At 54.5% G+C, this 21,513-nt stretch overlaps 10 protein-coding genes across 10 annotated transcripts; 7 read left to right on the top strand and 3 right to left on the bottom strand.

The window, feature by feature from the left end:
- Nucleotides 1–897: 897 nt before the first annotated feature.
- On the top strand, nucleotides 898–1,334 carry G647_04897 (uncharacterized protein; the record flags this gene model as incomplete). Its single annotated transcript, XM_008729234.1, has 2 exons — nucleotides 898–1,113; nucleotides 1,170–1,334. 2 exons carry the CDS (start codon nucleotides 898–900, stop codon nucleotides 1,332–1,334), a joined length of 381 nt encoding a protein of 126 aa, XP_008727456.1.
- Nucleotides 1,335–2,799: 1,465 nt separating this feature from the next.
- On the top strand, nucleotides 2,800–4,704 carry G647_04896 (uncharacterized protein; the record flags this gene model as incomplete). The annotated part of the gene is made up of 1 exon (XM_008729233.1): nucleotides 2,800–4,704. One exon carries the CDS (start codon nucleotides 2,800–2,802, stop codon nucleotides 4,702–4,704), a length of 1,905 nt encoding a protein of 634 aa, XP_008727455.1.
- A 514-nt stretch (nucleotides 4,705–5,218) lies between these two features.
- On the top strand, nucleotides 5,219–6,896 carry G647_04895 (phosphoglycerate dehydrogenase; the record flags this gene model as incomplete). Its single annotated transcript, XM_008729232.1, has 2 exons — nucleotides 5,219–5,571; nucleotides 5,786–6,896. The coding sequence occupies 2 exons, from the start codon at nucleotides 5,219–5,221 to the stop codon at nucleotides 6,894–6,896; spliced, it is 1,464 nt and encodes a 487-aa protein (XP_008727454.1).
- Nucleotides 6,897–7,666: 770 nt separating this feature from the next.
- On the bottom strand, nucleotides 7,667–8,516 carry G647_04894 (uracil phosphoribosyltransferase; the record flags this gene model as incomplete). Its single annotated transcript, XM_008729231.1, has 3 exons — nucleotides 7,667–7,718; nucleotides 7,768–8,298; nucleotides 8,353–8,516. The coding sequence occupies 3 exons, from the start codon at nucleotides 8,514–8,516 to the stop codon at nucleotides 7,667–7,669; spliced, it is 747 nt and encodes a 248-aa protein (XP_008727453.1).
- Nucleotides 8,517–9,283: 767 nt separating this feature from the next.
- On the top strand, nucleotides 9,284–11,987 carry G647_04893 (uncharacterized protein; the record flags this gene model as incomplete). The annotated part of the gene is made up of 2 exons (XM_008729230.1): nucleotides 9,284–11,668; nucleotides 11,718–11,987. 2 exons carry the CDS (start codon nucleotides 9,284–9,286, stop codon nucleotides 11,985–11,987), a joined length of 2,655 nt encoding a protein of 884 aa, XP_008727452.1.
- An 859-nt stretch (nucleotides 11,988–12,846) lies between these two features.
- G647_04892 (uncharacterized protein) lies at nucleotides 12,847–13,611 on the top strand (the record flags this gene model as incomplete). The annotated part of the gene is made up of 4 exons (XM_008729229.1): nucleotides 12,847–12,901; nucleotides 12,992–13,131; nucleotides 13,191–13,319; nucleotides 13,369–13,611. The coding sequence occupies 4 exons, from the start codon at nucleotides 12,847–12,849 to the stop codon at nucleotides 13,609–13,611; spliced, it is 567 nt and encodes a 188-aa protein (XP_008727451.1).
- A 571-nt stretch (nucleotides 13,612–14,182) lies between these two features.
- On the top strand, nucleotides 14,183–15,920 carry G647_04891 (serine-tRNA ligase; the record flags this gene model as incomplete). Its single annotated transcript, XM_008729228.1, has 6 exons — nucleotides 14,183–14,214; nucleotides 14,266–14,366; nucleotides 14,417–14,487; nucleotides 14,549–14,710; nucleotides 14,768–15,277; nucleotides 15,330–15,920. 6 exons carry the CDS (start codon nucleotides 14,183–14,185, stop codon nucleotides 15,918–15,920), a joined length of 1,467 nt encoding a protein of 488 aa, XP_008727450.1.
- A 450-nt stretch (nucleotides 15,921–16,370) lies between these two features.
- On the top strand, nucleotides 16,371–17,328 carry G647_04890 (40S ribosomal protein S1; the record flags this gene model as incomplete). Its single annotated transcript, XM_008729227.1, has 3 exons — nucleotides 16,371–16,420; nucleotides 16,476–16,550; nucleotides 16,680–17,328. The coding sequence occupies 3 exons, from the start codon at nucleotides 16,371–16,373 to the stop codon at nucleotides 17,326–17,328; spliced, it is 774 nt and encodes a 257-aa protein (XP_008727449.1).
- An 876-nt stretch (nucleotides 17,329–18,204) lies between these two features.
- G647_04889 (uncharacterized protein) lies at nucleotides 18,205–19,385 on the bottom strand (the record flags this gene model as incomplete). Its single annotated transcript, XM_008729226.1, has 2 exons — nucleotides 18,205–19,009; nucleotides 19,132–19,385. The coding sequence occupies 2 exons, from the start codon at nucleotides 19,383–19,385 to the stop codon at nucleotides 18,205–18,207; spliced, it is 1,059 nt and encodes a 352-aa protein (XP_008727448.1).
- Nucleotides 19,386–19,620: 235 nt separating this feature from the next.
- On the bottom strand, nucleotides 19,621–21,322 carry G647_04888 (tryptophan-tRNA ligase; the record flags this gene model as incomplete). Its single annotated transcript, XM_008729225.1, has 5 exons — nucleotides 19,621–20,273; nucleotides 20,328–20,449; nucleotides 20,502–20,617; nucleotides 20,678–20,758; nucleotides 20,813–21,322. The coding sequence occupies 5 exons, from the start codon at nucleotides 21,320–21,322 to the stop codon at nucleotides 19,621–19,623; spliced, it is 1,482 nt and encodes a 493-aa protein (XP_008727447.1).
- Nucleotides 21,323–21,513: the final 191 nt, after the last annotated feature.

The raw sequence follows: 21,513 nt of genomic DNA, 5'->3' as shown, positions 1-21,513 counted from the left end.
GACCTTTGTCAATGACACGACATTGTATAACTGAGAGTCAACCTTATTCATGGTGATGAGGAGCGTGCCTCATTATGCAGTATCACCGGTGTCAGCCGCCGACGGATCGATGGCTCTAGGCTTCTCAATCGTGGGACCTTCACTCAAGGCATGTCAACTACAACAAAAGCTCTATTCTTAATCATCATCGTGTTGCAAAATCAGGTAAATCGCCGGCAAAGTGGCATCCTCACATGGGTGATTGACGGACCTTTTGGTTTTCTTTGCGATGATCACGATTGCAGGCAGTCGGTTTTTGTGCGCATTAGTGGCACTCAACCCCTCCAAGCCCTCATTGGTCCAAGATAATTAGCGCACAATTCGAGGTCTTGGCAGTCTCGCACCGAAATCTGAACAAAGCCGTTGAACGTCCACAGGCCAACTCTCATTCATCGACGTCGACCCTCTCACCATTCTCGCATCAAGATGTAAGTGACAAAGTGCTTGTTGAGTGGTAGTACTCAGTGTTTCTCATCTTTTGGCCGGTACCTGCACCGAGGTTGTGGAGGAGGATCATGAGCTCATTCATCTTTTGAGTGACCATCTCGAGCTAATACGCCTCTTCTCCAGGGTGAACCTCCGAACTCAGAAGCGCCTCGCGGCGTCCGTTGTTGGCTGCGGCAAGCGCAAGATCTGGCTCGACCCGAATGAAGTCAACGAAATCTCCAACGCAAACTCCCGCCAGACCATCCGAAAATTGGTTAGCGATGGCCTCATTATCCGCAAGCCAGTTGCCATGCACTCGCGAGCCCGTGCCAGAGAGTTGAACGCCGCGCGAAGAATTGGTAGACATCGAGGCTTCGGTAAGAGGAAGGGTACAAAGGATGCGAGAATGCCTAGGTATGAGGGATCGAGCCCATGACGCCCAGACTCACGGGCTACTCGAGGCGGAGCAATTTACTGATGAATATTGTTTTATACAGCCAGGTCCTCTGGATGAGACGCCTTCGTGTTCTTCGACGCCTTCTTGTCAAGTACCGTGCTGCTGGCAAGATTGACAAGCACCTCTACCACGAGCTCTACCAATTGAGCAAGGGTAACACATTCAAGCACAAGCGTGCATTGGTCGAACATGTATGACACCCAGCTTGTATCCCTCATGGGGCTTGAACACTGACAACGCATGATAGATCCACAAGGCCAAGGCCGAGAAGCAACGTGAGAGAGTCCTCAAGGAAGAAATGGATGCCAAACGTGCGAAGACGAAGGCTGCTCGTGAGAGAAGACAGGAGCGTATCCAGACCAAGAGAAACGCTTTGGCCGGTGAGGCCGAGGAGGAGACCAAGGCTGAGTAGATGGTTTGCACGATCAAGGGAGTCGGCGAGATGAGATGATCGTTACGATGATGTGGACAACCATAGTCAGCTGCGAATGTCCATGGAAGAATTGGACCATGAACACTTCGGTGCCGGGACATGCCTCACTGGGTGGCGGCTCTTCAGCCAGCCTGGACCACCATTGAGAGGCTCGTGATTTTCAATCGGCGCCACGATCAAGCCAGGGAGAAATCCATTAGAAGGTGTTTTCTCCCAACAGAAGTCTACAATACAAGGTGCTAGTCTTGCCTTGTCTCCTCGTCCTAGAGTAGTCGAACAATTCGATATGATTGAGCCTCTAGCTTTACAACTCGTCGATCCAGAGGATTGCTACCCTTGAAGTCGATGAGCCAGAGAGGATGCTGCTGGTGCTGGAGTGTCGGCGCTCCGGCAGCACAACCTCCTCACTTCCTCGACCTCTTCCGGCTAGGCGCCATCATCGCCTATTTGACTGCCCATTTCCTTTCCTCTCCCAGACGCAGGTCCTTGCATCACGCCAGCGTTAGAGCGCCTGCAACCCAATGCATGATACCCTGCCACAGATGCACACGCTTCCGTCAACACAGTGGGCAGTCTGAACCGCGTATCCACTGCAACGCTGAGTGTGACGAGTCGTTTCCTCGACTCACAAAGCACGCACGAATCGTTGCTCTGCTTTGGCATCGATGCTTAGCCTTGTCGATTGAGCCAGCACAGATTCCACCAGTCTTGACTTAGCCCGTGATCCTTTCAACTTGACCCTGCTCTTCACACTGCTCTTCACATCTGGAGGACAGACGAAGAGTTGCTGTGTCCCAACCATATGCCGCCTTCCACCCTCGCCGCAGGTAGCAATCTTGGTCACGCGCCCTCTCTTGCCATATCAACCATTGGGACCGTTGGACGAGAACTTGGCCATCCCTCATCAAGAGAATGATTTGGCTTCCATCTGCAGTCCTTTCAGATTGAGCAACATTTTGCACTTCCTCTCTGGGCTAATGAGGCTCGAACACGCGGACACATCCTGTCTGACTGCTGTAACCCATGCTAAGGTGTTCAAGGAATTCCAGAGCGAAGGATGTTCGGTGGTAGTTGGGGAGCTGTAGGTGAGTTCGAATTGATTCATCGAATTCCCCCTCCTCCATCCAAACCCTTCCGCTTCTGCCTTTATGTAAAACAAGTCTGGGTGCCGCCCCTGCAGGCTCCTCTTTGCAGCGAGGAAACGAATTCATGATTTGAGGACGAGGAAACATAACACAAACCCAGACACGCCTGTCTGGCTTGGGACGCACTTGATCCGAACTGGTTCTGCGATGGTCGCCGACACGCAGCACCATGTACACACTCCGTCGGGGTGTCATTCTTCCCACCGTCCTAACGACCAAAAGATTGACAACCCGCTCCTGCCCAAGTCCTCTCCCTCCCTGTGTCTTGGAGCATTCATCGATGAAGCAGTGTCTAATTTATGGCAATAGCTCCTGGGGGAGAGAACTTAGCCGACAGAGAGCGCAATCCGCCCCCCAAGACTATCCCGTTGGAGTTTCCGAACTATGTGCCACCACGATGTGAATCGCCCTTGAGCCAGAACCATATCAAAACCGTTTGCCGGAGTCTAGCATCCATTCGTCGGCTTGCAGACATTCAAGACTCCCATCTTGCACATCTCAATATTCAGCTCGACCAAGATGTTCCCCCCTCAGAACTGATCCCCGACCAGCGGTTTGAGGCTCGCCCGCTCTTGTACGACGCTGATCTCACAGCCATGCTTGCGGAACTCGAAGTTGACAATGAAGACGCTTACCGGGAAATCCTCCGGATGCCTCCATTAGAGGGCCGGAAGAAACCTCGCCTAGCTTACTCTAGGAACTTTTTTGCGAGTCTAGAAGATATGAGTCGGTATTGGGACGACAGTAAGGACAACTACTATGAGGTTGAGTCGAGTCATGCAGAAGACCCGGGCAAAGATCTCGAAAACGCTGGCGACAAGTCCATGGAAGCCGTGAAGTCGAATGAAGTCGACATGACAGGTGTTTCCCGCAACGGGCAGAATACACAACGCAGCAACGAACAAATGGTCAACAGCAGCCATTCTAGCGCCGAACTTAATCCACCCACTACAGAGCTACCTGCTCGGCCGAAAATGAAGCAGGTATACAAAGGAAACCGATTGGGCAACGGTGAGCAAATGACTGCAGGTACACGGGTCGCGGCACTGCGAAACCTCCTCAAGATGGCCGTCCACAAATTCAACTGCCGGGATTACGACGTCAGTCCACGGGAGAAGCTGCGGATCCAGAACATTAATGTTCCTGCTGCGTCGTACAACTTCTGCGTTGCAAAGCTGCCGGCCGATCCGAAACTTCTAAGATCAAGAATGGTGGAAGGTCCGCTTATGGCCGTGCATTGTCGGAATGAAGTGCGATTCAAATCGAGAGAGGGTCTTCTCGGTCCAACCAGTGATTTTGTGGGCGAGAAGTTCGATCTCTTTCGCGAAATAGGGGGCATGTTGATGCTTGCGAAACAGAGAGCGCGAGAAGGGCAGACGCTGTCCAAAGAACCAAGAGAGGATCAGTGGTGGGCTATCAAAAGCCGGTGGGGCGGCGGCGAGATGAAATGGGGCCAGCTTGCCAGTGAAGTTTTCGAAGACGACGATCCTAGCTGGAGCGTCGAAGAGCGACGACTACAGCTGGAAAAGCGAGAGAAGGAAGAAGAGGAACGCAGAAAGGCAGAGGCGGCGGCCGCGGCTGACCTGAATAATCTCAAACCAGAGGATTTGATTTCCGGACCGCTGACACCCGGCAGCGAGCGGCCAAAGAAGAAGAAGAAAAGCGGCGCAGAAGGCGGACCAACGAAAGACAGGAGCGAGTACAAAGACGGACGGAAGTTGATGTACGTTCCGCCCTTGCGGCGGAAGTGGTATCAGGAATGGCTGAAAATTCGACCGAATGGACCTTGTTGGGACGAAAAGATCATCTATCGAACAGTTGGCAAGGTCGGCGAAGGTGAAGCAAACGTTGGCTGGGACGACGTCTACATGCTTTCGGGTGCCAATCACCACGCCTGCATCCTGAGGATGAGCGTCCACGACAACTACCTCGAATGGCTGGAGACCGGAAAACCTGGCAGTGTGAACCGAAACGGCACACTCGGGAAGTCAAGCTCGCGACAGGACCATGTGCTCTATGTGAGTCGAAGCCCATGGTATGATCTGTTTGAGGTCGAGCAACGAAAAGAACTCCTCGTTGCCATATGGCGGATATTGAGCTGGATGAACAGGAAGGAAGTGCCAAAAGAAGAGATTGAGGAGATGGAAGAGCTCAAGCAGCAGCAAGCGGAGCAGTCGCACGGAGACCACGAGATGGAAGTCTAACGGCGACAACGCGCCGGTGACCTGTGGTATAGCTGGCATGAAGGAGAAATCCCAACATTGAACGCTGAGTTGAGAACGAAACCTTCTAGCCCATCCGTATGAACCTGGCACTGTCAGACAGGCATAGCACCTTGTTCTGATGCCATCCGGGTACGAGTTGCAAGGATGGCAGGATTAGATGCCGCGAACGCGGTTTAAGTGCACCTATTTAGCTACTCTCCACGAGCAGATCGTGCAACCCTCAGAGAACGAATGAAAAGGAAGAGGCTGTTCAGCCTGGCTTGCCGCCGAGTGGTGCGAGTGGTGCTAGACATGAACTACCTCCCCCACCTCAGCCTCGTGCATTGCATTGCGACGGAGACGAGCCAATAGAATGCACTGAGTCGCGGACAAGGCTGTAAAGACGTCATCTTGATCTTAAATTTTGTCCCGCAGTCTTGCGAGGAGTCATTATGCTATTCCACCTGCTCAGCTACACCTCTCCAAGGGACCACCGCTTTTCCTGCCGTATATCATGCCTACTTCAAACCTCACAGAAAGCATTCGCATACCCAACAATGGCGCCAACGGCGATCAACAGCGCCGAGAAGTCTCGCGCAGCCTCTCCATGTCAACCTCTCCCGACCACCACCGGAAAGTCTCGTTCGGCGTTACGGACGGCCAGAGCTACGGCACCTCGCCGAATTTGAGAAGAGTGGCAACCGGCCCTCAACCAAAACTCCTCAAACCTTTCCGAGAACAGGATGTCAAGATTTTGTTGCTGGAAAACGTCAATCAAACCGGGCGGGATATACTCAAGGGCCAGGGCTATCAAGTGGAATTCATGAAAAGTTCTCTGCCGGAGGATCAGCTGATTGAGAAGATCAAGTATGTTACAGTCCATCGGCGTTCTTCGCTCCGCCTCCTGCCGACCGATATGATGAGATATCCGGATGTAAATTCACAGACCTGTTCTGAAAGCGCAAGCTGTGTGGATATTTCCGTTGCCTTCCTTCTGACCCCAGGTTCCATCCGGTGTCCTTACCGCGTGTACCCACTCCATGAGAGAGAGTCGATTCTAACCATCATTTGTGGCATTTAGAGATGTCCATGTCATAGGAATCCGGTCCAAAACAAAACTCACCTCCCGAGTGCTCAGCCACGCAAAGAACCTCATCGTGATCGGCTGCTTCTGCATTGGCACCAACCAAGTGGACCTGAAATATGCCGCCTCGCATGGAATCTGCGTCTTCAATTCGCCCTTTTCAAACTCTCGCTCGGTCGCTGAATTGGTGATCTGCGAGGTCATCGCCCTCGCACGACAGCTAGGTGACAGAAGTAGCGAGCTGCACGCTGGCACGTGGAACAAAGTGTCCAACAAATGCTGGGAAATTCGCGGCAAGACCCTCGGGATAATCGGGTATGGACACATCGGATCACAGCTGTCCGTGCTCGCCGAAGCGATGGGCATGGATGTGATCTACTACGACGTGGTCAACCTCATGGCAATGGGCACGGCGCGCCAAGTGCCCACACTAGAAGCGCTCCTCAAAAACGCCGATTTCGTGACGTGCCACGTCCCCGAACTGCCCGAGACGATGGACATGATCGGGGCGCACGAGCTCGAGACGATGAAATCCGGCTCCTACCTGATCAACGCGTCGAGAGGCAGCGTCGTCGACATCCCCGCCCTCATCGACGCCATGCGCGCAGGCCACATCGCCGGCGCGGCCTTGGACGTCTACCCCGCCGAACCGGCCGGCAATGGCGATTACTTCAACAACAACCTCAACCCGTGGGCCGAGGACCTGCGCTCGCTCAAGAACCTGATCCTGACGCCCCACATCGGCGGGTCCACGGAAGAGGCACAGTCCGCGATCGGGGTCGAGGTCGCGGAATCGCTCGTCCGCTACGTCAACGAGGGCGTCACCACAGGCGCGGTCAACATGCCGGAAGTGACCCTCCGGTCGCTGACCATGGACGAGCCCAACCACGCGCGCGTCATCTTCATCCATCAGAACGTGCCGGGTGTGTTGAAGCGGGTGAATCAGATCCTAGGCGATCACAACGTCGACAAGCAGATGACGGATAGTCGGGGGGAGGTGGCGTACTTGATGGCAGATATCAGCAACGTCCGGGAGGAGGAGGTCGCCGAGTTGTACGGCGAGTTGGAGAGGGTCAAGGAGCGGATTCTGACGAGGATTCTGTATTAGAGGATAGATGAGGAGGAGAGCGGTGCGAACCATGGTGTTGGCGGTGTTCAAATGGAGGAAGACAGAAAAGATCGGGAAGGGGTCTGGGCTGATCTGATCTGAACTGATCAGCTCTGGTCTGGTCTGGTTGATGGCTTCTGCGGGTCGACTAGACTTTCATTGAAAAGTTAAGTTGAAAACACGGACGGGCGAGAAAACAAAAAAGCAGTGTGGGTGTATTTGTGACATAGACCTCTCCCGATGATGGAATGACACGAGACAGCTTTCAACAGCTGGATTGGACGTTTCCCCGGAGCACGGCATGGGACGGAGCAAAGGGGCTGGTTGGGCCGGTGACTTCAGGAATGCTCAAAGGTTCAACAGTGACAGGGAGGAAAAGCAAAAGCTTGGAACTAGAATTCCTCCGTAACGACTGGGTAAAATCTGTATGTGTCCCCCACAAGGGAGTTTCCTCTCGTCGTGATCGAGCCCTGTCCAGTCCACTCCGATGTTGAGAGTCGCTCGTTCATACGACTGATATACTGTGGCACCAAAATTGAGCCCGACATCTCATGGAAAACCTACTAGCTTCCCCGGTCCCTGGGAGCCCCGGGATCTGTTGTTTTCGTCTCGGGCTCGTCACCACAGGTACCTCATGGCTTCATCAAAGGGGAGTAACCCAACTTCGTCACATCCTTCTCGAACTATCATTTCGTTGCTGAGATCAACAGGCTGGAAAGATCATTCTTTTGATGCCACAAGAGCAGCTCAGAGCAGCTCAGAGCAGCTGATCACAATGTGAAATATCGGTCGCCAAAATCACCTAAGCCAGGGACAATATAGCTGCAAAAGTAAGCATGGGGGGTCTCGACCAGGGACGGGATCTACTCACTTCTGGTCGTTGAGGCCTTGATCCACAAACGCCGTGATGACTCTCACCTTGGGCACCTTCTTGGCAAAATTCTCAATGCCTTCGGGGCTGGCAATCAAGTTCAAGAAGAGGATATGTTCTTCGGGAACGCCCTTGCCCTTCAACACCTCGACCGCCATGATGGCACTACCACCCGTTGCCAGCATGGGGTCCAGAAGCAGCACCCACCGGTTGCGGATATCAGGAGGCAGCTTCTCATAGAAAAGCTTCGGCTTGCTGGTCTCTTCGTTGCGCTGGATAAGAATCTTGCCTATCCTCACGGAACGACAGCATTCTCTTAGACCCTGCTCCATCGACTCGCCCGCTCGCATGATTGACACGCCACAGATCTTGCCTTCAAACTTGACACCCACATAGTCCTTGCCGACCGGGGACGTGACTGTGTGGGCGACCACTGGTAGGTGATTGAGCCCTTCCTCGACCAACAGGCGAATGATTCGATTCGAGTAGAAGATGAAGTCGGCTCGTTGCGTGTCTTTGTCTCGGATCATGCTTGAGCAGACATGTCAGTCAACTTTCAACGTGTCCCTGCTGTGTGAGACCTACGTCAGGAGAGCAATGAGCTGAGGGGTCTGTGGGAGAACGTGGACGTTTTCCTGCGGCACGCTTTTTGAGACGGTGGCTGTGGGCTTCTCTTCTTCAGGACGATAAGAAGGCCCAACGCCCAAGGCGGGTGACTGAACACCGTTGGTGCGAGGGATTGAAGCCATCTCCTGGCTCCGGCTCTCGAACGCAGCGTTTTGTGGGAAAATCCGCGGGTGACTGCTCGCGTGACCTTTGAAGGGTTGTCCGCAGGTTGCCCTCAGGTCTTGCAAGATGTCTTGAAGACGACGAGGGGCGCGGCCCGTGGTAGCCTCGGGAATGATGGTATGTAGAGAAGTGGAACGAGGTTACGAGGTCAACGACGCCATAGAGGGTTTGCTGAAGAGCATCTCTCTAGACCACTGCGATCTTCGTGGCTCACTGATCAAACAATGGAGTGAAGCTGAGCTGTGGTGGGTGTGTGGGTGCGCGCCTCTCCTGGGGAAGGCGCCAAAAATCAATTCGTGGTTAAGATCGGTAGGCAAGGGCGCGCCCGGGAGCTTAAATGAAAGACCTGTGAGGCCCGGTCCAGGCATGTGCCTCGTGTTTCAGCGTCTAACTAATTGGTTGGAGACAGCTTTGTTTATGCTTGACATCACCCCGCATGTCAAGATCAATAAAACACCAGTGCCCGACTTTCCCAAACTTTCGAAGCGCAGCCGGTGTCTTTCTACGACTACTCACTTCCAGTGGAATTGGTCGACTTTGACCTCATTGTCCTTCTGCTCAGCCAGCCCGACACTCACAGCCATGTGATAAAAATGAATGCGTCGTCCTTATTCTTGTGCGCTCCTCGAGAAACCCACACCGACAGACGAGCGAGCGTTCCACCCACCGACAAGAAACAAGTCTGAAAGAGTCGACAGCCCTTGCAAACCGCCCTAAAGCGAAAATGATGGAATTTCCGGTGGCTCGCCGGAAGGTGAACACATATGGGAAAGGCGCACGGAAGGTTCGAGTGCATGACCTTTTCGACGTCGGCGCGCAACCGTTGTTCGAGTCAACAAAATCAATCGAGCACCATGCGCCCACGCCAGTTGCACCCAGCCAAGCCACCTATACAGCTCAGGATGACGATGGAATCCATGGAAGAGCTAGGACGGTACATGAGACGGGCGGGACAGAGGAGGACGCCATGGCAACCAGACCGTCAATCACGCGCCCGGGTAATACCTCTGCTATGTTCGACATCCAGTCTTCGGAGGACGACTCGGGCAAGCTCAAATCGAACCGACACTCGAAGAAGAGAAAGATCGTCACCGTCGGTTCAACCCGAGATGATGGATTTGCAAGTGCGACAAGTGACACGAGAGTCGCAGTTCACAAGGTCAAAGGTGCACAGGACTTGGTGGAAAATGACAAACCGAAGACGCTGCAACATAAGTCAACGAATGCTAGAAGGATGGTCGGAGGTTCGAAGTCAGACAAGCCACCGCCTACGGCCAGAAGATCTGGAAAGGCTGGCGTAAAGAGCATCACAAGACGTGCACCCTCCAGCAAAACAGCGTCTTCGAGCAGTGTTGCTGCTTCTAAAACATTCCTCTCCAGAGAGCTTCAGGCCAGCAGCGGCTCCTCTGCAGACATGTCGGATGCTTCCGATCACTCGGGTATGTCTGGACGAAGCACTCCGAAGAGAAAGAGAGTTGTTTCAGATGAAGGCATCGCCTCGCCCACTCCTAGTGATCTTCATCTGACCGCGCTGCGCTTGACCCCTGGTTCTGGTTCACAGAGATCGCATTTTTCGTCAGAAGATGAAGAGATGAAGGATGCTCCCATTGCGGCTGCATCAAGAGGTCGCGCAAGACTGATCGATCGGCTGGATGCTCCTCGGACGCAGAGTGCCGGGAATTTGTCGAACCCGGCCCTTCAGAAGGAAGTATCACAACATCTCAAGGAGCCTGCCGTTAACAATGCACCGTCCAAGAATCCAACCCGCCCAACGCTTGAGAAGCATACATCCAGTCAAATAGTTGCCCCTTCAGGACGATTACGAGCCACTTACGCGAAGCAAAGGTCGTACCTGAGCGATATGGTCGATAGCGTGGACAGCGACCTACCCGCTTCTGCCAGCCAGGCATCCTCCCAGCAGAGTTATTCGCAGGCCTTGTCCTTCACAAGCGGGATAGCGCCGATAGAGATGGACCTAGATGACAGCGACGAAGCTGACACCGGCAGTCGGATCAAGAGCATTCACGAGTTGCGTCGCGGTGGAGCAGTCAGGAAATTCGACCTAGAGCTTCAGACCATTCTCGAAGACATTGAATCAACAACGAAGTCGCTTCGAGTCACAGGGCTACTGCAGCTTGCCGATAAATTACACGAACAGATGTTCCTGCGACATTTCCAAGACTCGGGCAACTTTCAACGCTTGATAGATTGCGTGAACGACGGCCTGGATGAAGTCAGCGCCTTATTTGTGGCATTAATTTTCCAGTCTGTGATATCGACAGAAAGCTCATCCCCGAGGGTTTTGTTACAGGTATTGGATGCGCTCTACAGGCTACCTCCACGCTTTCTCTCGGAGACGCGTTCAGTGTCCAGACTTGCGAGAGACCGAAGTCAGAACCTCTCCAAGCTGTTGGCCAACGATATCGCCGACTTTGAGAAAAGACGGGTTACGGTTCTAGGACAACCCTCCCTGGACATGGACAGAATCTTGCTTGGTGCTATCGAATCTGCCCAGCGCAAACTCATCAGCCTCAAAGAGCCGCTACCAAGACTGCCACGAAAATTGGTGGCTGAGGTGCTGTCCCAGTTCACAAAGCCGCGAGGGGAAATTGCTGCAGGTGCAACATCCCGGCAAATTGAGACCATCCGACTGTTGCTTGCCTTTCTGGAAATTGCTTGCGCAAACAGCGAACTGGCTGGTTCTCGCTTTCCGCCGTCCCGTCTCCACGAACTGGGACAAGCCGTAGCGAGCACCATGAGAGAAGCTCGTCACTCTCATCCCGAGGTGGAGCACTCGTGCCTTCGACTGATCGTCAGTCTGAGCAATAACGAGGCAGAAGTCTGTGAGGCTTTAAGCAAGGGTGACCTTATCGACGCCGTTTTCCAAGTGGTTGATGAACAGTTCTTGACACTCGCAGGGCTCGCAGCCCTTGAGAAGGAGTTCGACAATGCCAGACTTGAATCCGTTATTCTCGCCGTCGGCTGCCTCCTCAATCTCGCCGAATGCGCCGATGCGGCCAGGGAGAAGATGCTGATTCGGGACTCGGGTGGAAAGAGCCTTGTCCACAGACTTATCGACATATTTAATCGCCATGTCGATCATGCGACCGAGGTAGGGCTTACTGTCACGAAGTCCGAAGGCTCAATGCTAACAGCGACAGGCGCTGACCATGGACCAAACGCAGATACTTGTCGCCTTTGGGTACATTTCCGCATTGCTATGCACACTGTGCCTCAACCCCGCCGCCTGCCGAAGGATATCTAAACATATCAAGGGAGAGGGACTCTCACAGCTGTTCGGCGCTGCGGACACATTCCTACAGCATCTACAAACAGTTGAAGCGGCCCTCGAGGAAGGGGAAGGTTCGTCAGTAGGATTTACCGCGCGGTTCACAACGGTGCTCGAAGCTGTCAAAAAGCAAGATGTATGATATCCTCCGTTCCGAAGGAGAATAACGCCTCATGAAGATAGACATTGGGTAAATGGGTAGCGTTGGAAACGTCAATGCATAGTCCATTCGGCACATGGCAGATTCTTCGGGACAACTCTCGCTGAGACCGCAATGAACTGGTCTGAAGACGCCAGTTGTCGCGGGCAAGCCCCGGTGTAACTGCTTTTGGGGGTTATGGGACTCTGCTGGATGCCACGTCGTGCATCCCCGGACACCATCCTCGACCATCCCAGCGTAGGCGGCTTCTAGATCATGTGCGGAAGGAATGACGATTGGCTGCGGGGCCCGCAAGATCATCCGGGCCACGACTCGAGGTCGCGACAATCCCCGCCAAACAATTCTCGAGCTTGTCTTGCCTGGCCTGAATTCCTTCCGATCATCACCAAGATGCCATTGCGCTTTCCGTCGCAAAGAGTCGGTGAGATTGACCATCACCGGTTCCTGCCTGGCTGAATCTCCTCTTGGATCTCATCTAATGAGACCAGCACGAGGACGGCCCCGTTCACATGTGCCTCGAACAAAAATATCTCAAAACTACAAAGATTCGTGCATCTCGTAACACTTTGTACTTGTAACTCCGCAGGAAGCCGTCATTCTTGAGTTCTTATTACATACTGAGTTCCTCGATCTGGTTCCCGACCGTCATTCGACCGTCTTAGGGCCTGACTCTGTCGCTTCAAAGTTCTCACGAAGCTCATTTCTTGCTTTCCTTTTCCTTGCCAGAGGCTTTGCGCTCGGAGACGGAATCCCGAACCATTTTTCTGGGACTAGGATCTAGAGCCGCATTTCGGTGCCTGGCAACCTCCACCTTCGACCTTCGACGACCACTGTCCCCAGCATGGCTCCTTCGGTTAAGCAGAGAAAGATTGCCATCCTGGGCAGTCGATCTGTCGGTGAGCGCCCCATTTCCAGCGACGGTGATACACGGCACATGCCAAGACAAACAGAGGGACCAAGGACTGACATCGTTTACCGGAGCATAGGCAAATCCTCTTTGACCGTGCAGTATTGCGAGGGCCACTTCGTCGAAAGCTATTATCCCACGATAGAGAACACGTTCAGCCACGAGATCGTCTACAAAGGCCAGACCTTCCTGACGGAAATCATCGACACCGCAGGCCAGGTTCGAATCACTCAAGGACAGGCGGGTGGCGCCAGTACCAGCTGACAGCAGGAGTGCAGGATGAATATAGTCTATTGAATTCGAAATTATACATCGGCATCCATGGCTACCTCATCGTCTATTCGGTCGCCTCGAGGCAGTCGTTCGAGATGGTGAGGATCATTCGAGACAAACTACTGAACCATCTGGTATGCGCCGCCACCGTGGTTCCCTACTTGCGCTGACCGGTCAATGCAGGGCGCCGACTCTGTCCCCATCATGATCGTGGGCAACAAGAATGACGTTGACGCAAAGAAACAACGGAAAATATCCGCCGAGGAAGGTCAGAAGCTGGGGCAAGAACTCAACTGCGGTTGGATTGAAACCAGCGCACGAAACAATACCAACGTCGCGAAAGCATTCGAGCTGATGATCGCCGAGATCGAGAAATCGCAAGAGCCTGACAAGCCTGCTGGGGGAGGAAAGTGCATGGTGATGTGAAGAGCGGCCGGACGCACTCTCAAGAATGTTTGGAAGCGAGTCGAGGCCTACGGACGATCGGGCTGTGTCCTTTGGCGACGCCTCCCTCCTCGGCTAACCCGTCGGAAGGGTTCCGGTGATCTGATCTGGTGAAGATGGCGTTGCATATCTTGGTTCAACCAGTGATTGGTACTCCCTGTCAGGATAGACTCAAGCGGCGTTGGTGTTTACGACGGATCTTGGGTTGGGCGTTTTCTGTTGCTGGCGTCCAGTTGGTCATGAACAAGTGTACTGCTTAGTGTATGGCAGCAGCTTAATGTGGGCGGCGTTCTGCCCCTGTATACAGTAAATAGAGGAGGGAAGAAAGTGGTTGTGCTATTGTGATGGGCGATGATATCGCTGGCGTCAAGCGATTCGGAGTGACTCACGAGGCTCCGAACCTCTGCGGGGTGAAGGGGCAGGAATATTGTGCGGTGTCTCGCCAGTTTCACCTGCACCACACGTGCCGTTGACCGGACACTCATTATTCCACCGTTCACCTAGATTCGCTGCCTCTCGTTTCTCGACTTCCCTCCGACGCCCCTGTGCCACAATGATAGAAGTACAAGACCTCATTGCCGAGAGGTAAGTCGAGCCTGCAGCTGCTGTATTTTCGTTGGCTCATCGGTCGCGCAGAGGCGGGGACCCGCAGAAGGTGAAAGACAGCCTACAGAAGAGATACACCTCGACCGACGTTGTTGACCAAGTCATTGCACTGTGGCAAGATGCGTATCAGAGTCCGTCGCCTCACCGTCTGCCAATGTGTTCCCACTGAGTCGTCGTGCAGCGCGGTACAAAGCCAGCCAAGTGGGCGCAAAGATCAATGCAGTACAGAAAGAGATTGGCCAGCTGAAGAAGGTCGGCGAAGCACCCCTTTCCCACACCCCGCGGTCCATGACTGACGGAGACATACTTCTAGGCAAAACAAGATGCAGACCACCTCCTGAAACAAAAAGTGGAACTGGAGAAAGAGAAGAAGCAGACCGAAGACGAAGCCACAGAGAAGGAGAAGCTGAGAGACCGCAAATGCAAGATGATCGGCAACTACGTGCACGAGTCAGTGCCAGTAAATGACAACGAGGTCAGCAGAAGTCCCACGTGTCCATAACTCAGGGCCAATCCTCACGCAATAGGCTAGGACTTCAACGAGGTCGTGAAGAAATGGGCGCCCGAGGGCTTCACGGAAGAGAAACGCGACTGCCTCTCTCACCACGAAGTCATGACCCGTGCAGAGATCTACGACGGCGAACGAGGCGTCAAACTGGTCGGCCATCGAGGGTATTTTCTGAAGAAATGGGGCGTGCTGCTCAACCAGGCGCTCATCAACTACGGACTGCACTTCCTCGTCGCGCACGGTTACGATCCTCTTCAACCGCCATATTTCATGAAGGCCGAATATATGGCCAAGACGGCACAGCTGGAGCAGTTCGACGAGGAGCTGTACAAGGTCATCGAGGACAAGGATGCAGAGGATAAATTTCTCATCGCCACAAGCGAGCAGCCCATCTCGGCCATGTTTGCCGAGGAGTGGTTGACCGCGCAGGGCTTGCCCATGAAATTTGCCGGCTACTCGTCGTGTTTCCGGAAGGAAGCCGGTGCGCATGGGCGAGACGCCTGGGGCCTTTACCGGATACACCAGTTCGAGAAGGTGATGCATTTGTACCATACGTCGTCGTGCCGCTGCTAACGATTGGGATCAGATCGAGCAGTTCCTCTTCACCAAGCCCGAAGACTCCTGGCAGGCCCTTGAAGACATGAAGTCCATTGCCGAAGAATTCTACCAGTCCCTGAAACTGCCTTACCGAGTCGTCGCCATCGTTTCCGGAGCTCTCAACAACGCGGCAGCCAAGAAGTACGACCTGGAGGCGTGGTTCCCGTATCAGGGCGAATACAAGGAACTGGTCTCATGCTCTAATTGCACAGACTACCAGACTCGAGAACTCGAGATTCGGTACGGACAGAAGAAAGGCGCCATTGATTCTAGAAAGTCGTACGTGCATGCTCTGAATGGGACGTTATGCGCTACCGAACGGACGCTGTGTTGCCTGCTGGAAAACTACCAGAAAGAAGACGGCTTCGAGGTGCCTGAAGTGTTGAGACGGTACATGCCGCCGGGCACGCCGGACATCATTCCATACACGAAGGAGTTACCCAAGGATACAGTGACGGCGAAGGCTAAGCAACCAGCCAAGCCCAAGCCTGACGGAGGTGCCCCTACTGGTGGACCAAAACGTGAGATGCCGGCCGCGGACAATGTCGCCGACAAGATGAAGGACAGCTTGAAGGTCTGAACGTGTCAGATAGCAAGGAGATTCATGTGGCATGATGAGACATGAGGGCATGTTAGAATATGCACTTGCATTGAAGTGGGAGCACACCATGAAAGCAGGGAGTACCTAGCAAGGCACGAGAACGGACTGCGGGCTGCGCGTGCGAGACAATAGATGAGCGTAGCTCAAATCATGCTCATAGAACAACCACTATTCTCCCTGTAGTTGAGAAGGTAAGCTGAGAATGGCCATCCAGAGGAACTGAACCACACCCAGAAGGCAAGCACCACAAGCGCAGGCAATGGTGACTAAGCGGGGTGGTGAAATCTTGGCAGCCTGATCACGTGGTCCCACGAACTGATGATTTTCACTGCGACTTCATTTGGCCAACCCAAAGAATCCACCTGCCCATTCTCTTCCTCGCAACCCTTCAACAACAACCATCGTGCGACTTGACGACCCGTCGCAATCATGGCTGTTGGCAAGAACAAGCGCCTTTCTAAAGGCAAGAAAGGCCTCAAGTCAGTGCCGCGGTCGTGTGAAGCCGTTTCCTCCCCGTGCTAACGATCATGGCAGGAAGAGAACTCAAGACCCCTTCACCCGCAAAGATTGGTATTCGATCAAGGCGCCTTCGACCTTCAACCAGCGAGAGTACGTGATCCTGGCATCTCCCCCATGAATTTTTTGACCCACACGAAGAGAGAGAGAGAGAGAGAGGATTCGAAGCCACATCCGTCGAAGAGAGAACCAAGCCATTGACATGATATTTCTGGGCAACAGTGTAGGCAAAACCCTCGTCAACCGCACGACCGGTCTGAAATCGGCCAACGACGCCCTCAAGGGCCGCATCTTCGAGGTGTCGCTCGCGGACCTGCAGAACGACGAAGACCACGCCTTCCGCAAGGTCAAACTCCGAGTCGACGAGGTGCAGGGCAAGAACTGCCTGACCAACTTCCACGGCCTGGACTTCACATCCGACAAGCTGCGGTCGCTGGTGCGGAAGTGGCAGACGCTGATTGAGGCCAACGTCACGGTCAAGACGACGGACGACTACCTGCTGCGGTTGTTTGCCATTGCCTTCACCAAGCGACGGCCCAACCAGATCAAGAAGACCACCTACGCCGCTTCGTCCCAGATCCGGGCCATCCGCAAGAAGATGACCGAGATCATCCAACGCGAAGCCACGTCCGTCACGCTCGCCCAGTTGACCGGCAAGTTGATCCCCGAGGTCATCGGCCGGGAGATCGAGAAGTCCACGCAGGGCATCTACCCGCTGCAGAACGTGCATATTCGAAAGGTCAAGCTGTTGAAGGCCCCCAAGTTCGACCTCGGCGCGCTGTTGGGCCTACACGGCGAGAGTGGCGAGGATGATCAGGGCCGCAAGGTCGAGAGGGAGTTCAAGGAGCCCGCGCCGTTGGAGAGTGTCTAGATGTGAGCAGACCAGAAGGGGAGGCGATCGACAGGCTGTCCATCTATGTTCCAAAGCATGCTTTGGCGGCTTTCGATCTATTTGAGACGGGCCAAGGAAGGAACGGAAGAAGTGAGCCCTCGTCCAGGTCCAGCCTGCAAGCAGAGGCGTGTGTTTGCGGCGGCGTCTTGTCATCCAAATGTAGACGCAATGCAAGCGGATCATGCCATGGTAGAGGGCCGAGGCGGAGTGCCTGACCACTTTGGCAACGTTGACCTCAATGCCGTCGACTGCGCTGAAGTAGGAGATCGGAAACGATGTACGTAACTGGTATGCTAGATGATGGCACGGGGCTTAGCATTCTAGCATTGCAAAAGAAAAATTGAAACTTTCCAAGTCAGGTTCGAGCGCGACCTTGAGCGCCTGCCAGTGTTCGTCTCGTACCGTCCATGAGCTTCCGCAGTAGTGTAGTTCGGCCTCGCCTCGCCATGGCATCGCATCTACGCCGGCGCTCGTTCCTCACTCCCGTGTGTTGCCAAACCGGATAGCCCATTGCTTTCTGAGCTACATGATTCAGACGTGGCGGGAATAACCACAGCCCAGTTCAACGCCTCTCGACTTGACAGCCATTCTATTCCTCCGCATCACAACTCCTATAGGATCTTTATAGCTGCTTGTCCCCGGTAGACGTGGCGGTAATATACTACAGCCCGCTCCCACGCCTTTTCACTTGACTGCCATTCTATCCCTCCGTATCACAGCCGCTACAGGATCTCTATGGCAGCTTATCCTCAGTAGACGCGGCGGTAATATACTACAGCCCGCTCCCACGCCTTTCCACTTGACTGCCATTCTATCCCTCTGTATCACAACTCCTACTATTACGTAGAAGAGAGATTACTGCTCATCGACGACCCTGGTCATAAACTCGGCGACGCCCCTGCGAAACTCGTCGAACCGCTCACTCATGACCCAGTGCCCACAGTCGACATCGAGCAGTTCGAAGCGCGGGAAAAACGCGCCAATGACGGGCAAGGTCTCGTCCGCGACGTAGTGGCTCTTGGTGCCCCTGACCACCAACGTCGGTCCCTTGTACTGATTCGCTTGGGGATCCTTGAACGGGAAATCCGCCATGTTGGCCAGATTCTTGGCCAGCGTGGCGACGGGGATGCGGAACTTCAGTTGCGGCTTCGGCTGCGGGTGCGGCTGCGTCTCGTGACTGCCGGGTGAAGAAGTGCCGCCGTGAGATCGGTGGTGCTCGTGCGCGGCAGTACTCGTATGTGTATCGTTGGTCTTGACCAAATTGGTGAGCAGAAACTGGCGAATGGCCAGGTCGGGCTCGTATTTGGCGAGGACGCGGTCCGCGTCCTTCTGGCTCTTGAGCGGCGGTCTGTGCTCTTCGATCTCGCGCATCGCCTGCACGTATTTGGCAAAGTCGCCCGCGAGCGCGGCGTCGACGGGCGCGTTGTCCACGGGCACGAGCGCCGAGTAGTGCGTCGGTTGGCGCAGGGCCAGCGTCATGGCCACTTTGGCGCCCATCGAGTGGCCGATCAGCGTCGGGTCGCGGATCTGGTGCCTCGCCAGGAAGTGTTCCACGTCGCGCGCCATGGCTGCGTAGGTGTGTGTGGGCGAGTGCGGGCTCGCGCCGTGGTTGCGCAGGTCGAGGTTGTACACCGGGCGGGAGAGGTCTTTGGCTAAGGCTCTGTAAAAAAGGCAGAGAAGGGACAGTTAGTTAGCCAGCTAGCGAGGAAGAGTTTGATCATCGCGCCCACCCCCCGCGCGCACAAAAGAAAAAAGAAGCTCTGGAGGAGGAGGCCTGCTTACTTACTCATGGTGCGGTTGTTGCGCTGCGACCCGAAGAGACCGTGCATGATGATGATGGGGCCCGGTCCTTTCATGCTGGTCTTCTCGGGCGGGTCGTGGCGTGAGAAGGCCAGCTCGACGATGTCGTCGTCGGCCGGCTTTCCATGGCGCAGGAGCGTGCGCGAGCTGGAGAGCTGTCGGCGTGAGAGCTCGGGGATGGGTTGCGGGCTCGGAAGCGCGACAGCGACACGGTGGAGAAGACGGGGAACGCGCATTGCCCTTCCGGCGTGATGGGTAGAGAATTCACAGTCTAGACGAGAGCGTAGGTGAGAACTCGTAGCTCTTCCTTACGAACGGAACAAGCTGTATGTGAAAGGAGAAGCTGAGGGTATCTTTGAGGGACTCGGAGAAATAATGTTACATAGATTGTGGTGCACGAGGCTGCGAGTGTGACGTCGGCGGTTCAGCCTTGCGGTCCCGGAGCTGGCACCGTGGCTCCTACGGCAGCCCTTATACGGGACGCCGCGTACTCTTCTTGTCCCGTTCTTCGTCGGCCTCTTCGTCGGCGAACTCGTCCTCGCTGTCCTGGCCCTCATTTTCAAATGGGTTGAATTCCAAATCCAAGCCCGCTCCAAGCTCTCTCCGTTCGATTTCCAGCCTCCGCTCCCGGATGCGAGCCGCCTCCTCTGGGGTCAGGACCAAGTTGGTCAAGCCCAGCGCCTGCGAGACGTCTCCCATGGTCAGACGCGCTTTCCGCCGTGCTTTTGCGCCGCCGTTTTCTATCTCGTCGCGCAGTCGGTATTCATTCTTGTCGGCCATGAGTTCCAGAAATCGCTCGCGGACGCCCCTCAGTGCTGCAATGATTTCGTCGGCAATCAACTCCTTGAAAGCGCGCATGCTGAGGTCGGCGTTGTCTTTGGCGATGAACTCGCTAGGCTCTCGTGACTCGGTGACGTGCTTGAGTATTTCCACCAGATTGGAGACTCCAGGCCGCCGCTCAGGGTCGAAAGAGATGCCCGGTTCCGAGTCCGTTACGGCGCCCCTGATTTTGGCATGTATTTCCTCGGGACTGTCCGTGATCAGCACCCGCGACTTTGGATCTGGATCGGATTTGGACATCTTGTGCTCCGGTCGTTTTAGAGACATGATCCTCTTGGCCGGGGCTGGCTCTGGTCAGCAAAGGTGAGGGAGCAGGAATCGACAGGGGGAGAACTCACATATTACTGGCCATGGTAGTCGGAATATCTTCTGGTTGACATGGGCGTTGAAGCCTCGAGCCAACGTCCGCGTGAACTCGATATGCTGGAGTTGATCTTCCCCAACGGGAACAATAGAGGGTCTGGTCGATGTCAAAAAATGCCATGTCTGATGATACCGAGGTCGGAACTCACTGGTAGAGGAGGATATCGGCCGCTTGGAGCACAGGGTAGGAAAATAATCCGAGTTTGAGCTTTGCCGTGGCCTCATCACTGTCGAGATTGGCGTTTTCGGGCAGGTTCAATTTGCTCTACAGAAGATGCCGTTAGTACTGTATACGGTCATTGTTCCATCAACGACCTTGTCCCACCTTCCATTGAGTCATTCGTGACAAATAGCCAGTAGATGCGATAGTGCTCAGGATCCACATCAGCGACGCATGTTGCGGGACCTGTGAGTTCTGATGAGCCATGCATGCCGTGAATCAGGTACCGAACGTGCTCACATCGGATTGGAAGAACAGGGTAGTGTTCGTGTTATTGTTCAAGCCGATGGCCAGAAGAGATGCATACGACTCCTGCCTCAGACGCGAGCGCTCCGAGCCTGGAACATCCGAGGTCAAAGCATGCAAGTCGACGACCGAGAAGTATTGCTCGTAGTGATGGTCGACGGAGAACTTGGGGTTGGTCGCTTGATCATGAAGCTGTTTCCATTGCCGCAGGGCTCCAAGATAGTTCCCCAGATGCGGTACCCCCGTGGGCTGAATGCCGGAAAAGGATCTCCTTATTGTCGAAGTCGGCGAGACTCGCGCCCACTGAGTGTATATCGAATCATCATCGGCCTCGGCCTCCCCGTCTGAAGCGACGCGGGTACGAGCCGGCGACTGTGACTGCTTGGAAAAGTCCAAGGGCAGCCTCTTGAAAATCCGCGGTCCTTGGATGCGGCTGCTATGGCGAGATTGAGCCCAGTGTGGCTTGCACGTCCTCGTCAACACGTGGCGGAGGCTGGGTGGCATTTCATTTAGCAAAGGAGTGTACGCGCACTCAAAGTACGCAAGGGGCCCAAGGAAGCAACGTCGGATGATAGAATTGATGGTCGAGGTCCCCGACGTGATGCTCGTGAAGGAAGTTTTAAGAGGAACGGGAAATACGGGCCAAGACGAAGCGGCGCGGCGAGATCGGTGTATTATTACCGTCACAAACACGC

This window comes from Cladophialophora carrionii, assembly GCF_000365165.1.
Source record: "Cladophialophora carrionii CBS 160.54 unplaced genomic scaffold supercont1.4, whole genome shotgun sequence".
Classification (NCBI taxonomy): Eukaryota; Fungi; Ascomycota; class Eurotiomycetes; order Chaetothyriales; family Herpotrichiellaceae; genus Cladophialophora; species Cladophialophora carrionii.
Note: the sequence above shows the minus strand (reverse complement) of the source record. Positions and strands in the feature narration are given on the sequence as shown.